This window comes from Acinonyx jubatus, chromosome A3 (assembly GCF_027475565.1).
Source record: "Acinonyx jubatus isolate Ajub_Pintada_27869175 chromosome A3, VMU_Ajub_asm_v1.0, whole genome shotgun sequence".
Classification (NCBI taxonomy): domain Eukaryota; kingdom Metazoa; phylum Chordata; class Mammalia; order Carnivora; family Felidae; genus Acinonyx; species Acinonyx jubatus.
In genome coordinates this window covers 50,843,318-50,860,054 of record NC_069388.1, presented here as the reverse complement: position 1 = coordinate 50,860,054, position 16,737 = coordinate 50,843,318, and the positions used below count along the sequence as shown (strand labels likewise).

Sequence of the window (16,737 nt, the reverse complement as noted above, 5' to 3'; positions counted from 1 at the left end):
GCTTGTGTGGGATTTTCAGATAATGAAAAAGAATGTGTTATTATTTGGGAAAAGAAACCAACAGTTGAAGAGAAGGCAAAAGCAGATACGTTAAAGCTTCCACCTACATTTTTTTGTGGAGTCTGCAGTGATACTGATGAGGACAATGGAAATGGGGAAGACTTTCAATCAGAGTTACAAAAAGTTCAGGACTCTCAAGTAAGAGCATCTCCATTGTTTTCCTTCTGGTTGAGTTGCCATTGTTGATGCAGTAGATTAGAATATTCTTACCAAATGGTAATAATGTGTTGTGGATAGCAAATGGATTAGGCATTTACCAATCAGCTTTGGCCAGAGAAGGAGGAATGTTGTTCTACAGAGAGGACTTAAAGGTTCTCTCCTGTGTATATGTTGGATTTTTGCAGGGATGGGAGAGATGGACTGTGCAGATATTCTTAAGAATGTTTATCATAATACCAAGAATGATATTAAGTAGTTAATTTTTCATGCAAGTTAGTTCATTTTGTGGTGGGCAGAGTGGATAGGAAGTGGCATTTGAGACTTAGTTTCAATGGCATTTGAGACTTAGCAAGGTGGCCTATACCTTGCTTTGTAAATTTCATGATTTGATTACTTTGTTTTTAAAAATTTTTTTAAACATGTATTTATTTTTGAGAGAGAGAAGAGACAGCACAAGTGGGGGAGGGGTGGAGAGGGAGGGGGACACAGAATCCAAAGCAGGCTCCAGGCTCTGAGCTGTCCGAGAGCCCAATGTGGGGCTTGAACCCACAAACGGTGAGATCATGACCTGAGCTGAAGTCAGAGGCTTAATCAGCTGAGCCACCCCGGTGCCCCTGGATTTGTTTACTTTCTTAGCTTAAAAGTAGTGATAATTTTAATAGGTATCAACACCTTGGTATCTTAATTTGTATTCCACAGAAACTAGAAGACAAGATCTCTGTCTAGTTAATTTGTTCATAATCTAATATTGACATCTATTCAGAATGTTCCTTTCCCCCTCAAGTAACACTGTTTTTTGATGGTTTGTTTTTATTCTTAGATGATTAAGATGAAGTAGAGTTCTGGAATTAGTTATGAATGTGGTGGTTTATTTAAAGGATATATGGCTAGAGAGAGATGTGTTGTAACGCATGGTCTTAGTCTGTAAGAAATTTATTGCTCTTCATTGACTCTGAGCAGTCTAGCTGACCACCTAGGATGTGTAGGTTTAAACTTAATCTATAAGTACACATACAATTAATGGCCATCAGCTGATGTAATGCTAATCATGTTCTCATTTACAACCAGATAGATTTATTTGTGGAAATCTGAAGTTTTTGCAGCAGTGGCCTTACTGAGTGTTCCACTCCTTACTGAGTGTATTTCAAATCACTCAACAGTTTCCCTGGACTTACTGGGCATACACAGTATTTAATAGCTGTTACTCTAATTACTAACTGCTAGAGGCTTTATCACGTATTTATTCAGCAAATGCAGTAGTCATATTAATATAAATTTAGATTATGCAAATTTAAACAGTATGATTTAAATATGGCCTCTTGTGTGCAAAACTTAAAGTTATTGATTTAAAATGTATTTTAAAATTTAAGGGGCGCCTGGGTGGCTCAGTCAGTTAAGCATCCGATTTTGGCTCAGATCATGATCTTATGGTTCGTGGGTTCAAGCCCTGCATCAGCTCTGTGCTACCAGTGTAGAGCCTGCTTGGAATTCTCTCTCTTTCCCTCTCTCTCGCCCCCTGACCCCACTCATACTTTCTCTCTCTCAAAAATAAGTAAATAAACTAAAAAAAAAAAAAAAAAAAATTAAACTGAAAAATAATTTCAGCACTGATGTACACACTGAATTATACATCATTTATTCTTATTTTCCACCTTGTGGTGCCACTTTAGCTGGTACACAAGAATTTGGTATCTTTTGTCAGTATTTTGTGAAACATGCTTTTATAGGAGTTGAAATAATCTTATTTGAGGTGACTTGTGTTATTTTAAAACATTCATTATTGTCATAACTTAATAAAATAATCCTATAATTATCACAATGTTCATTAAATAGCAGTACTACTGGCTGTTCAAAAATACTTTGGGTACTAAAGTTAAATGTGATAAACCTTTATAAAGGTTGAAAAAAATGGCACAATAAATTATAAAATTCCAGGAGAGCAAGCACCCTTTGATACAGACATGAAATAGAAAACCAAAAACCATTAAAGCTAATATGCTATAATGGATGTAAATTTATACTCTCTCAGAATGCATTGTTCCTACTGTGACACTCAGTCTAATTCATCTTAAATATGCATCCCTTGCATAAAATGGTTATGTGTACTCTATAAATGTTTACCGTTGAGCTAGCACTGTGCTGACGATTGGGTATACGGTAATGAACAAAACAGAAGTAATCTGACTCGTCTGTGTGGAGTTTTCCATTCAAGGACTGTATGGCATTAGCAGCTGAATTAAAACAATTCCTCTCACCCAAGCAATTCTAGGCTACTTATTTGGGGTAACGTTTATTGTGATATAATTCACATATTGTGCACCCCATCCATTTTAGAGCGTACAGTTCAGTAGTTTTTAGTATATTCACATGGTTATGCAACCGTTACCACAGTGAATTTTGAACAGTTTCACCACCCCAAGAAGAAAACCTCTAACCTCTAACAGTCACCACCCTTCCCCATTTTGCCCGAGCTCTTCCATCTCAAGAAACCATTACCCCTGGTGGACTTTCTGTCTCTATAGGTTTGCCTATTTTTTGGACATTTTGTATAAATAAGTCATGATAATATGTGGCCTTTTGTGCTGGCTTCTTTCATTTAATGTTTTCAAGGTATAGCTACATTGTAGTGTATATCTGCATTTTATTAATTTTTATGGCTGAGTAATACTCTGTTGTATTGGATATATTACATTTCATTTATCCATTCATCTGTTGATGATCATTTAGGTTGTTTTTACTTTACTTTTTGTCTGTTATGAATAATACTGCTATGATAGCCTAAAACATTTGACACATAGAATGATTTATCTTTTCCTTGTGTTTTGGTACATTAAAAAATAAGGATTTTTTTTCATTTGTAGTAATTTTTTTATAGAAGTAAAATTCACTTTTTGTTGTGTGTATATGTGTGTGTCTATTTTCTAGGAGTTCTTTTATATGTTTGAATTCTTGTAATTCTCACCAGAGACAGGATATGGAACAATTCCAACACCCCCCAAAATTTCCTTCATATTGTCCCTTTGTATTCATAACCTTTTCTGCCCATATCTTTGGGCAATTGCTGTTGTGTTTTCTGTTTCTATATTTTTGCCTTTTCCAGACTAACATATGAATGGAATCCTACAGTATGTAATTTTTGATGCTGGCCGTTTTCACTCAGCATAATGCCCTTGAGATTTGTCCCAAGTTATTGTGTGTAGTAATAATTTGTTCCTGTCTACCACTAAGTAGTCCATTGTGTAGATGTACCACAGTTTATTCATTGATCCATTGAAGGTCATTTCCAATTTATTTTGCTCTTTTTCTAGTTTCTTAAAATGGAAGCTTTAAATGACTGATTTAAGACCATTTTTCATTTCTATAAATAGTTAATGCTGTAAGCTTCTTTCTAGGAACTGTTCAGCTTCATCCAACAAGTGTTGCTATGTGATATTTTTACTTTCATTCCGTTAAAATATTTATTTTCCTTGAGATACTCTTTTTTATATATGCGTTAGATAGTATGTTGCTTCCAAATACTTGGTGATTTTCCAAATATTGTTCTGTTATTGATTTCTAGTTTAATTCCATTATTGTCTGTGAACATAATTTGAGTAATTTTAGTTCTTAGAAGCCTAATGAAGGCTGTCTGGGTGATTGTTGTGCACTTGAAAAGAATGTATAGCCTGCTCTTTTGGCATAGAGTGTTCTATAAATGTTAATTAGCTCAAACTAGTTGATACTGTGTTGTCCAGGTCTCATATATAAGACTAACATTTTAATTAGAGGACTGTTGCTAGGCATAATTGTAGATTTGTCTGTTTCTCCTATCAATTTTTGCTTAATGTACTTTTTTAGAAAGTGTCCCCTCTGCTTCTGTTTTCTGGAAGACATTGTAGGAATTGCTATTATTTCTTTCTTAAATGTTTGATAGAACTCACTACTGAAACCATGTGACCTGGAGGGATATTAATAATACATTTTCTTTAATAGATAATAGGCCTATTCAAGGTTATCTGTTTCTTTAATAGATAATAGGCCTATTCAAGGCCAGTATCAAAGATTACATACTGTAGGATTCCATTCATATGTTAGTCTGGAAAAGGCAAAAATATAGAAACAGAAAACACAACAGCAATTGCCCAAAGATATAGGCAGAAGAGGTTTTGAATACAAAGGGACAATATGAAGGAAATTTTGGGGGGTGGGTGTTGGAATTGTTCCATATCCTGTTTCTGGTGAGAATTACAAGAATTCAAACATGTAAAAGAACTCCTAGAAAATAGACACACACATACACACAACAAAAAGTGAATTTTACTTCTATAAAAAAATTACTACGGGGGGCACCTGGGTGGCTCATTCGGTTAAGCGGCTGACTTCAGCTCAGGTCATGATCTCGCGGTCCGTGAGTTTGAGCCCCGCATCAGGCTCTGTGCTGACAGCTCAGAGCCTGGAGCCTGTTTCGGATTCTGTGTCTCCCCCTCTCTCTGACCCTCCCCCGTTCATGCTCTGTCTCTCTCTGTCTCAAAAATAAATAAACGTTAAAAAAATACAAATAAAAAAATAATTACTACAAATGAAAAAAATCCTTATTTTTTAATGTACCAAAACACAAGGAAAAGATAAATCAGTCTATGTATCAAATGTTTTAGGCTATCATAGCAGTATTATTCACAATAGACAAAACTCTTGTGTGAGTTTTGGTCGGTTTTGTCTTTCAAGGAATTGGTCCATTTCATCTGAGTTCTTAAATTTGTGGGCATAACACTGTTCATGAAATTCATTAAAATTTATTACCCTTTTAATATTCATGAATTAGAAGTGAGTAGTGATGGCTCTTGTTTCATTTCTAGTATTAATAATTTGAATCTTCTTTCTTGTTTTCTTGGTTAGCCTGCTTAGAAGTTTGTTGATTTTTATTGACTGTTTTATTGACTGTTTCAAAAAGGTCAATTTTGTTTGATTTTGTTCATTTTTTTCCTGTTAATTTCCTGTTCTACTGATTTCTGCTCTACTTTTCATTATTTCTTCTCCTTTGTTTAGGTTTATATTGCTTTTCTTTTTCTAGTCTTAAGGTGGAAATTTATTGATTTTAGATTTTATTATATGCCTTCAGTACTTAAAGTTTCCCTTCCTTGTTTTTGTTGCGTTCTAAGAGTTTTGATAAGTTGTAGTTTCATATTTATTGTTTAACTTATTTTTTTTATGTTTTATTAATGTTTTTATTTATTTTTGAGAGAGAGACAGAGACAGAGATAGAGCATCAGTGGAGGATGGGCAGAGAGAGCGGGAGATACAGAATCTGAAGCAGGCTCCGGGCTCTGAGCTGTCAACACAGGGCTTGAACTCATGAACCGTGAGGTCATGACCTGAGCTGAAGTCAGATGCTCAACTAACTGAGCCACCCAGGCTCCCCTTCATATTTATTTAGTTAAAAATATTTTTAATTTGCCTAGAGACCTCTGGACACATATATTATTTAAAAGTATGCTGGGAAATCCCAAATATCTTAAATATTTGGGATTTTTTTCAACTGTATTTCTGGTAATGATTTCTAGTTTAATTCCATTGTGGACTGAGAATATACTTTGTATGACTTCTGTTCTTTTGAATTTGTGGAGGTGTGTTTTATGGGCCAGAATGGGTCTTTCTTGGTAAATGTTCCATGTGAGTTTTCTGTTACTGTATTTTTCAGTTGTAAAATTCCCACTTGGTCCTTTATGCCGCCTTTTTTTTTTTTTTTTTTTTTTTTTTTTCCCTGCTGAGAATTTCTTATCTTTTCATTTGTTTTAAGAGTATTTGTCCTTATATCTTGGAGCATTGTTATAAGAGCTTCTTTAAGATTTTTTTTCTGATTGTTCAACACATGGATCATTTCATAATATCCCCCACCTCCTGGCCAGGGAGAGCTGGCTTCTCTTGGGACGATTTTCCATCTCCGTCATTGGCAGCTTCAGTTTTTGGGCTTCTCTAGCATCCAGGCTGGAATATAGGTTTATGGAGCAGGAAACACCCCACATGATTCTCACCACTGAATTATCCCTAATGTCTGGAGGTTCTTAATCCTCCTGTTTTCATCCACCTTTCAGAGACTTTTTATACTTGCTTTATCTGTTTCAGTCCAGTTCAGTCATAGGTATTGGGAAGATAAGATGGAGTGTGGAATGGGAGAGATAACGAAGTGTGCTTATTACTCTATTTTGTCCAGAACTCCCAAGTCCTCAGTTTCTTTCAAAATAGGGCATGGGTGTGCCTGGTTGGCACAGTCAGTTACGGGTCTGACTCTTGATAGTGGCTTAGGTCATGATCTCACAGTCAGGGGATTGAGCCCTGTGTGGGGCTGTATGCTGAGCAGGGAGCTTGCTTGGGATTCTCTCTCTTCCTCTCTCTCTGGCCCTCCCCTGCTCATGTATGCACACTCTCTCACTCTCTTTCAAAATAAACAAATAAAAACTTAAAAAAAAAAATAGGGTATGTGATTCTTTTTGTCAGTCAGTATTTAATGGCATTGTTATTTGTTACTTCCTCTTTGCAGAAATCCCAAAATGAGGAAATAAGTAGCCTGGCAGACAGTGTGTATACTGGTGGGACTAAAGTGACTGTACCATTTTTATGTAAATCTGAAGAACCTGATTTTATTACTGAGTCTATTAGTTCACCACCAATTTCTTCTGGAACTGTGGACAAACCTGTAGATTTGTCTACTAGAAAGGAAAACAATGCAGATTCTACAAGCCAAGGTAAAATTTGATAAAATGTTTACAAAAACCTTCTAGGGCATGCATTGCATAAGGTGCATCTGTATGTTTGAGAAAATAGGCTTTTAAATGTCAGTCCTAAAACCTCTTTTCCCTTAAAACACATTTTGAGATGTACAAAGGTGCATGAGATATTTCTGATAATAACCAGAAAATCATACTCCTTGCCAACAAAGATAATAAACATGTATTTTTATTGTTAGGGTTGTAGTTATTAAGGAATATGAAGCATTGTGACTCTGACCTATCTACCTGAAAATAAATGACAGTAGTTTGCTCACATCGAAATTTTCTTTGTGATAATCATTTCATTTGAATATTGTTTGAATTATATTATCACGGAAGTATGTTAAAATTTATGTATGAAGTAATTGTAGATAGTACAGTAGGGTTGTTAAGTTTTTATGATACTTAAATGTATTTTGCTCTACCTGTTACATTATATTAATCAGTTATAGTTACTCATGTTTGATATGCTTTCCTCGTTTTTTTATTTCCATTGATTTTAGAAGAGGGGAATCTTTTAAAATTCTATTCTTTTATAATTGCTTATCTGTATTACCTAATGTATTTCAGAAATAGTCTTGAATAATGTACAATTACTAGATTTATAGACACCTGAGAGTATTCATATTCTAGAAGAGGAAGTAACTGCAGACCTAAAATCGTTTCTTACTATTTTTTTTGTTTTGTTTCAAATTTTTATTTAAATTCTAGTCGGCTAACCTATAGTGTAATGTTGATTCCAGGAGTAGAATTTAGTGATTTATCACTTAACATATAATACCCAGTGCTCATTGCAAGTGCCCTCCTTAGTACCCTTCACCCATTTAGCTCATCCCCTGCCCACATCCCCTCCATCAACACTCAGTTCCCTGTAGTGAAGAGTCTCTTATGGTTTACCTTCCTTTCTCTGTCTCTTTGTTTTTCCCCTTCCCCTGTGATCATCTGTTTTGTTTCTTTAACCACATATGAGTGAAATCATATGGTATTTGTCTTTCTCTCATTGACTTATTTTGCTTTGTATAATACACCCTAGCTCCATACACATCATTACAAATGGCAAGATTTCATTCATTTTGATCAGACCTAAAATTTCATGTTTTCAGATGATGAAAGTAAGGCTTAGGACTTCAAGAGATCATGTAGCTGCACATTGTCGGAATTAAGATCCCCACACTCCTGGTGACCAAAAATAAATAAGACATGCATTTTTTGTGAGCTTAGTATTTAGCATAGAGAACACAAACATTTTTTATGCAGATCATTCCTAAAACCCCACGTGTGAATGAATGTTAGTTTTAGATTACAGAAGACTATAAAGAAGAAACTGTATGGTTCTATTATCTAGCTTAGTATAGATCTACGTCTTGTTTTTTTAAAAAGATTTTTGTCATGCTTTTGGTGTAGCGTTCAGTGAGAATAGTACCTGTAAACTTAATAATACTGAAATAGTTCAGAATTGGGTGTATTTTGTAACTTTTTTAAATTTAAAAAAAAAATTTTTTTTTTTAACATTTATTTTTGAGACAGGGAGAGACAACATGAATGAGGGAGGGTCAGAGAGAGAGGGAGACACAGAATCTGAAACAGGCTCCAGGCTCTGAGCTGTCAGCACAGAGCCTGATGCTGGGCTCGAACTCACGGACCGCGAGATCATGACCTGAGCTGAAGTCAGATGCTTAACTGACTGAGCCACCGAGGTGCCCCTGTAACTTTTTTTAGAGAAATAACCAGAAGACAAATGTTGCACACCCCACACCCGACCCTCTTGGAAGTATAGAATGTCTATCCCCATTCTCTCTGGGTTCTGGGAAAAGCTTTGATATTCAGTATATATTAAATGAAATATTAAATTATTCTTTTCCTTTTGCCAGTGGAAAGCAAAACAGTTTCATTTGGATTTGGAAGTACCACAGGGCTGTCATTTGCAGACTTGGCTTCCAGTAATTCTGGGGATTTTGCTTTTGGTTCTAAAGGTAAGATCAGGAGGAGAGATTTTAATGGTCATGTTATAGAATCAAGCACAACTGAAAGACCTAGTTCTTTGCCACAGTATTGTAACTAAGATGGACATTTCTTCCCTCTTCTACACCCTCCAGTTTGTTTAGTGTTTTAATAGGAAAGGCTCTATATTTTACTATTACTTTAGACATTTATTAATATAACTGTTAAGAATTTTTTCTTAATCAGTATAAATTCTGTTGATAGTCTTCCCCATTCTGAAATGTAGATCCACTTTTCCAGTTTTGGAATTACCTTGATTTTGGTGCATTGTTCTTTTAATTATACTTTTAGGTTTGGTTTGTTTAATATTTTAAGATTTGTGCATCTGTATTTTTTAAGGAGGTGATTTTATAGTTTTCTATTTTTCCATTTTCCTTAATCAGATTTGAATATAAGGGTTGTGCTAATTTATTGTGATAAATTTATAATTGGTGGGGGTCTCCCATCTTTTTTCCATGGTTTTTCTATTTTTAGTCCATATTGGTATCATTTGCAGAAGATAATACATTTCTTGATTGTTTAGAGTTTATTGGCATATTATTTTTTCATTCTTATAATGTCTTTTACATATATGATTATAGTATCACCTAAATTGTTCTTAAACAAGATACTTGATTTGATTTGTAAATGAATTTTACTGAAGATATATACTTACGTGATTTATCTAGTTCAGAATAGCATTTTTTTTTTTTTCAAATACCTTTAGTTATGCAGAATAGCATTCTTTCCTCTCTCATGCTTACACTGGTTTACAGCATTCACCACTCAATGGAAACACATATAAAACTTTTGGAAATTACCGTCATGTTGTGTTGGAATTCATAACTTTACTGATGTCAAATTTTGTTATTTTTGTTTTAATGTATAGTAGCCTGAAGTCATAGGATAATAAGCAGTATAGTGGATACAATTATCCACAAAAAAAGTGTTAAATAAAAATTGATGTGTTAGGTTGCTTGTAATTCAGTGTACCTTTCAAAGTACTCTTGTCTGGACTATACAGTAAAGTGTAAAATAGGCAAGGCTCAAACCTCATGACATTTACTCCTCACCACCACTTGTCATTTTTTCAGTGAGATTATTCACCAAGCTCTTTGTTAAACTGCATTTCTTACTTTGTTTTGTTCTTAGATCTGACAGGAATTTATGCTGTCTTTTCAAAGAAGCAGCTTTTGGTTTTATCAGTTCTCCTTTTTTGTGTGGTTTTGATTTATTTTTAGATTTTTTTGTCACTTTAAGGTATTAGTTGTTTTTTTTTTAATTTTTTTAATGTTTATTTTTGAGAGAGAGAAACAGAGTGTGAGTAGGGGAGGGGCAGAGAGAGAGGGAGACAGAATCTGAAGCAGGCTCCAGTCTCTGAGCTGTCAGCACAGAGCCCGACACAGAGCTCGAACCCACAGATTGTGAGATCATGACCTGAGATGAAGTTGGAAGCTTAATTGACTGAGCCACCCAGGTGCCCCTAAGTTATGTTTTTTTAAGAGGTCATAAATTTCACCAGAATGTGGGCATCATTTTTTTTTTCACTTGTTTCTGGCATTGCATGGACCTTTCTCATCTTAAACTTTTTATTTAAATGTTTATTTTTGAGAGAGAGAGAGAGTGAGAGCACATGAGTGGGGGAAGGTCAGACATAGAGGGAGACACAGAATCCAAAGCAGGCTCCAGGCTCTGAGCTGTCAGCACAGAGCCCGATGTGGGGCTCAAACCCAGAAAACCATGAGATCACGACCTGAGCCAGTGTCGGATGCTTAACTGACTGAGCCAACCCAGGTGCCCCTCTGATCTTAAACTTTTTGTTTTGGTTGTTTTCAAGCTCAGAGGAATCTTTTTTTCTCTTCTCTTGTAAATGTGGTGATTCCTTTTTAAAAAAAATCTGTTCATTTTGTGTTGTTGCCTTTTTTTTTTAATTCATTTTCTTCCAGAAGTTCTATTCACATAGGTCTATCAGTCATTCTGTCTGTTGTGTAATATTTAATATGGAAACTAAGGGAATAATAAGTTCCTATTTAGAGATCCCCTGTCTTTGTCAGTGATCACTATTTTATCATATTTCCTTCAGATTTTGTAATGTTTTCATTAAGCCTGGAAACAGTGGAAGCCTCCTAGGTACTATTACCTAGAACTGTTACTGTGAAATTAATACTGATTATTGACATGCATATCTTCATACTATTTTCTGTAAAATTCTTCCTCCTGGTCCCTTCAGATCAGTGGTTTTCAACTTTTGACTTCATACTCGAATTTCCTGGGAGATCTTTTCTTTTATAAATGCCTGTTATATTGGGCTTTGGCATTGGTATTTTACAAAAGATCCTGTGTGATTCTAATAATGTACCCAACACTAGGAACCATTGCTTTAGAGGAATTTTGAAATTTTCTCCCATACCTCTCAAGGGTTTTTGGGGTAATTAAACCTTTTTCTCTGCTTGGGAGTTCCTGAACCAGTTATTTTTGAGCCCCAAACCTATGTATCATCCTAGATCTTTGGTTATTATTCTGAGAAAGCCTCCACACAACCTGAGGTTGTGCTTTTCTAGTTTTCAGAGCATTCTTTTGCAATATATAAGTTTTTTTTTTCTCCCCATTAAGTTGGGCTTAGAGTTATTGTTATAGATATTTATTTTGTGCTTTCTTCAAGGTGCTGAGTTACTTTTTAAACGATCTGTGATATTTTTGCTTTCTTAAACATTTCTAGTACTGGATATAGAGTTTTCTAACACGATTTTATCAGCAAGCAATGAAGTGTTAAGAGGTGTTTCTTTCCTCTAAGGTAGGCTAAGCCATCTCGGTTGAGATGGGGATGAAGAAGTCATTTTCATCTACTCCAAAGTGTGAGGGAGAGTAACGTTCTTTTTTTTCTCTGCATGGGAACCAGGGAGGTCGTCAGCCCCAACAGGCTAGTGCCTGTTAAGGATAGTTGGGAGTCCATGAGCTTCTCCCAGTGCTACCATCTATCACCTGGCCAAGAAATCTAAGCTGCAACTCTAGTTACTTCAGGGAGAAGTTGAGGTAGAGAAGTTTATAAACATGTGTTTATGCTGCTTTGGCTACTTTGGAAGTAGCAAATTTGGCCTCTGAGAGGATATTTTTAGATTCAAAAGTTACTTTTCTAATTTGATAAAATGTTCTATGAAATAACCTACCTTTGGAGCTGAGCTAAGTGTTCAAAATTCCAAGGTATGTACTTTTAAAACACTACTTCATTACTGAAAGTTCTTTTGTAGTTTAGTATCAAATTTTCCGAAAGCTCTGATGATCTTATCTTTGTATCTCAAAGCACAAACAGTACTAAAGGTACAGTGTGCTCGCTCCCGGAGTTGAACTTGCTAGAATAATTTGCACCATCTTTACTAAAAGTATATGTCATATCATTAGAAATTACAGGGATTGATAAAGTAATGGGAGGGGGGTTAAAAGCTTATAAAATTAGATGCCACTATTTAAATATCCTAATTTATTCATCAGATAAAAATTTCCAGTGGGCAAATACTGGAGCAGCTGTGTTCGGAACACAGTCAACCAGTAAAGTTGGTGAAGATGAAGATGGTAGTGATGAAGAAGTAGTTCACAATGAAGATATCCATTTTGAACCAATAGTGTCATTACCAGAGGTAAATATTAAAGAATGGAACTCTTACTAACAATGTCACATTTTAAGTTTAAAACTTGACATAGCCTAGCTTTGACTTACAGAACTAGCTTTGTTTACATTTCTTCAGAATATTTACAATTTCAAATGGAAGCTCTTTATTACGTATATTACATATATATATATATATATATATATATATATATATATGTAAATCCTACATGAAACTGTTGGAAAGAACTAAATTTTTTCATAGGTCTTTAGAATATCACATTTGTTTTCATAACAAAATTCAGGTGGTAAAAAAGTATCCAATCTCATACTTGGCAAAAATCCTTTCAATAAAAAGTAAACCACATTTTCTGGACAGGAATGTTGTTTTAGGCAAATTACTTGGTCAGTTTTCAACCACAATGGTTAATATTTCTTTTGAAGAATACTTTTTGAAACCTTTACTGTCCTATAAAAGAATGTATTACTTTCCAGAAGGAGGAAGAATACTACATAAGGGAAAAATGTTCAATGACAAATCAGGTCTTTACTGCTCCATCCAAATCAGATGTATTCGTAGCCCTTGGATATTACTATTTATCTTGATACTATAGTTCAAATTCTGTTAATGTCATTACAAAGACAATGTCATGAGGAATTTGGATGTTTGGAATTTATCATGGAATATGTCAAAAGCAGGAGCTTATTTATCTACTGCCATAGGTAGAAGTAAAATCTGGAGAAGAAGATGAAGAAATTTTATTTAAAGAGAGAGCCAAACTTTATAGATGGGATCGAGATGTTAGTCAGTGGAAGGAGCGAGGTGTTGGAGATATAAAGATACTGTGGCATACAATGAAGAATTACTATCGGATCCTAATGAGAAGAGACCAGGTTTTTAAAGTGTGTGCAAACCATGTTATCACCAAAACAATGGAATTAAAACCCTTGAATGTTTCAAACAATGCTTTAGTTTGGACTGCCTCAGATTATGCTGGTGAGTACATTCAATGCTACTTCTCACTTTTTGAATTTTTTTTTTTTTTAAGTTTATTTTGAGAGAGGGAAAGCACAAGCGGGTGGGGGGCAGAGAGAGAGGGAGAGAGAGAATCCCAAGCAGGTTCCCCACTGATAGTGTGGAGCCTGAAGTGCGGCTCGAACTCAACGAACCGTGAAATCATGACCTGAGCTGAAACCAGGAGTCGGAAGTTTAACCGACTGGTCCACCCAGGTGCCCCCACTTTTTGAACTTTTTAAAAATACATAAAAAATACATAAGACAATTGTAACAGTGATTTTAACATTAAGGTCACTGTTTTGTTTTGTTGTTGTTGAACAGATGGAGAAGCCAAAGTGGAGCAGCTTGCAGTGAGATTTAAAACTAAAGAAATGGCTGAGTCTTTTAAGAAAAAATTTGAAGAATGTCAACAGAATTTATTGAAACTCCAGAAAGGACAAGTATCACTGACAGCAGAGTTATCGAAGGAGACAAATCCTGTGGTGTTTTTTGATGTTTGTGCAGATGATGAACCCCTTGGACGTATAACCATGGAGTTATTTTCAAACATTGTTCCTCATACTGCCGAGAACTTCAGAGCACTCTGCACTGGAGAGAAAGGCTTTGGCTTCAAAAACTCCATTTTTCACAGAGTAATTCCAGATTTTGTTTGCCAAGTAAGTATTTAATTGTATGTCACAACTGAAGTCTAGAAAAGCGAACCACACTAACTTAGGAAATTTGAGTGTTTCTCTTAAGTTTTTTAAGATTTCTTTAGCTTTTCTGTACATTAGTTGTTGTCACCACCCAATTTCCTGTCCCCACAAAAACTTTCAACCTGAAGTAGTTCAGATTTCTAATATCTTGAAACCTGCTGGAAACTGAGGATGGAAAAAAGACATTTTCATTTTTGTCTTTCAAAATTTTCTTATTTTTAAGAACTATGTTTCTTAGTTTTCAAACCACATTCTCAAAGAAGTTGGGTGTTTAGAATTTATCCTGTAGTGGTAGTTCTGTGTGTATTTTAATATTTTATTCAGGATTCCTATTAACTGAGATGTTTTTTCAGGGGGGAGATATCACCAAACATGATGGTACAGGAGGACGGTCCATCTATGGAGATAAATTTGAAGATGAAAATTTTGATGTCAAACATACTGGGCCTGGCTTACTATCAATGGCCAATCGAGGCCAGAACACCAATAATTCTCAATTTTATATAACACTGAAAAAAGCAGAACATTTGGACTTCAAGCATGTAGTATTTGGGTTTGTTAAGGATGGCATGGATACTGTGAAAAAGATCGAATCATTTGGCTCTCCTAAAGGGTCTGTTAGTCGAAGAATTAGTATCACAGAATGTGGACAGATATAAAATCATTGTTTTTCATAGTAAGTTTTACCTGTATAAACAGTTGAATTGAAGCTTAGCTGTTATGACAATATGGTAATTATGTTCAGCTTTTGAAAATGGACGTTTCCAATGTACAAATGTAAAATTGCAGCTTATAGCTGTTGTCACTTTTTAATGTGTTATAATTGACCTTGCATGGTGTGAAATAAAAGTTTAAACACTGGTGTAAATCAGGTGTACTTGTGTTTATGTACTCCTGACATATCTGTATTAAAATGGAATAATATTAATCTTGTTAAAAGCAATAGACCTTCTCAAACTATTGAAGGATTATGATATATGCAATTTAATTTTACCTTTTAAGATATTGGACTTCCTGCATGGATAAACTTACCATTCGAATAAGGGACCACAACTTGGATAATTTTTATTTTAGATTTGAAATATATTTGGTAATTTTAACTGTTGGTGTGCTCATTTATGCATTGAGGCTCACTTTTGAATGGGTAAAGCCACAGAGGGTAGAGACTTAACCAAAGTGCTCTTCTATAATCCTTGCACCTCCTGTATAGTTAAATTAACTTTTAAGTAGAGTACCTTCTTTTCTTAAAATGATATGTAGTTTCCTGTGCCCTTTCAAAGGTATTAAATTAATTTTTACATTTTAAACAAGTTAAGTATGTCCTTAGTTTTTATTTTATTTTATTTTATTTTTTAACTTTCCTGTCATCTTTCTACTACCTCAAACTGCAGCTTGGTTCTGATAGAACTTGAATTTTTCCTTGCAGTTATTGTGATAAAGTATGACTATTTTAAAAAGGTCTATACCATGTTCTTTGGTTAAAGATTTGCTTTATACTAGATTGTTGCAGTACTTTTCTCTGGTGAATTTTGTAGCAAAAATAAAGTGACAATTGTTAACAGCCATGACATTTAAAAAATTTATTACTTGTGCATCTAGTTGTTTGTTCATTCTAGAGCCAAAGTGAGGAGGACAGTTAAAGTTCTGTAAACTCAGACTGCCATATAATCTCCAGAGCTCCCAAAGGAAGTGATGTCTGTTCAAGTTTGATACACACTGAACATTTATTTGGAATAAATGTTCCAAATTCATTCCATTGGAATAAATGTTATTTTGGCTAATGACAAAAGTTAGGCAAACTGCTTAAAAGGCGGTGGGGTGGGGGTTGGGGAAAGGTATTCTCATCAGCCTATTCAATATAGAACTACAAAGAATCTAGTTAGAGCACAAAATTTTGTGTATTCCAGTTACCAACAGTGACCTTCCTATACCCTCCTGTGTTCTTCCCAGTGAAATAATTTCATTTTGTTTAGTGAAAGACAGTGGGAGTTTATTCCATTATTTGGGGATTTGGAAATAGGCTATCATAATACTTGTTCAACCACCAAAGGAGGAAGGGATGTCATGTGTGGTGTGTATGTGAGTAATGAGTGATGAAATACCATCACTAAATTCACTTGGCCACAAAGCCAGATAACGGAAATAAACCTACTCCAGTGTATCAGTTGAACTTAACCTGGACCTTAAAGACAACTATGGATGACATATATGCACATTTAATATTAAGAACTGGCTTCTTTGGAGACCTATGTAAGTAATATAAGTTGACATAAAGTGTGTTGTTTTTGAGCTGGAACCCTTTGACATTTTAGAATAAATTCCAAGTGAAGGCAAGTGTGCTTTAGAGATTATAGAAACCAGTTTTACACTATTTACTGTGCTATCATAAAGCATTAAAACAATGTATTAAGCTTTAAAAGCTAATAATACTTGGACCAAAAATTTGATTAAATGACATGTAAACTGACTTCCAGA

The 16,737-nt window shown here is 34.8% G+C and overlaps 1 protein-coding gene across 5 annotated transcripts in view; it reads left to right on the top strand.

Annotated features, from left to right (window-relative positions):
- Positions 1–15,130, top strand: part of LOC106977302 (E3 SUMO-protein ligase RanBP2) — a 75,939-nt gene extending 60,809 nt beyond the window's left edge. For 4 of the 5 annotated variants that reach the window (XM_015074781.3, XM_027069402.2, XM_053200341.1 and 1 more), the window contains 7 exons: positions 20–198; positions 6,737–6,941; positions 8,837–8,938; positions 12,435–12,580; positions 13,273–13,546; positions 13,889–14,223; positions 14,616–15,130. In XM_015074781.3, coding sequence (XP_014930267.1) covers positions 20–198; positions 6,737–6,941; positions 8,837–8,938; positions 12,435–12,580; positions 13,273–13,546; positions 13,889–14,223; positions 14,616–14,921 — 1,547 coding nt within the window. In that variant the 3' untranslated portion in view covers positions 14,922–15,130. Of the gene's footprint in view, positions 1–19; positions 199–6,736; positions 6,942–8,836; positions 8,939–12,434; positions 12,581–13,272; positions 13,547–13,888; positions 14,224–14,615 lie in introns of those variants that run through there. The other variant, XM_027069404.2, reaches the window with a different exon arrangement.
- The last annotated feature ends 1,607 nt before the right edge of the window (positions 15,131–16,737 follow it).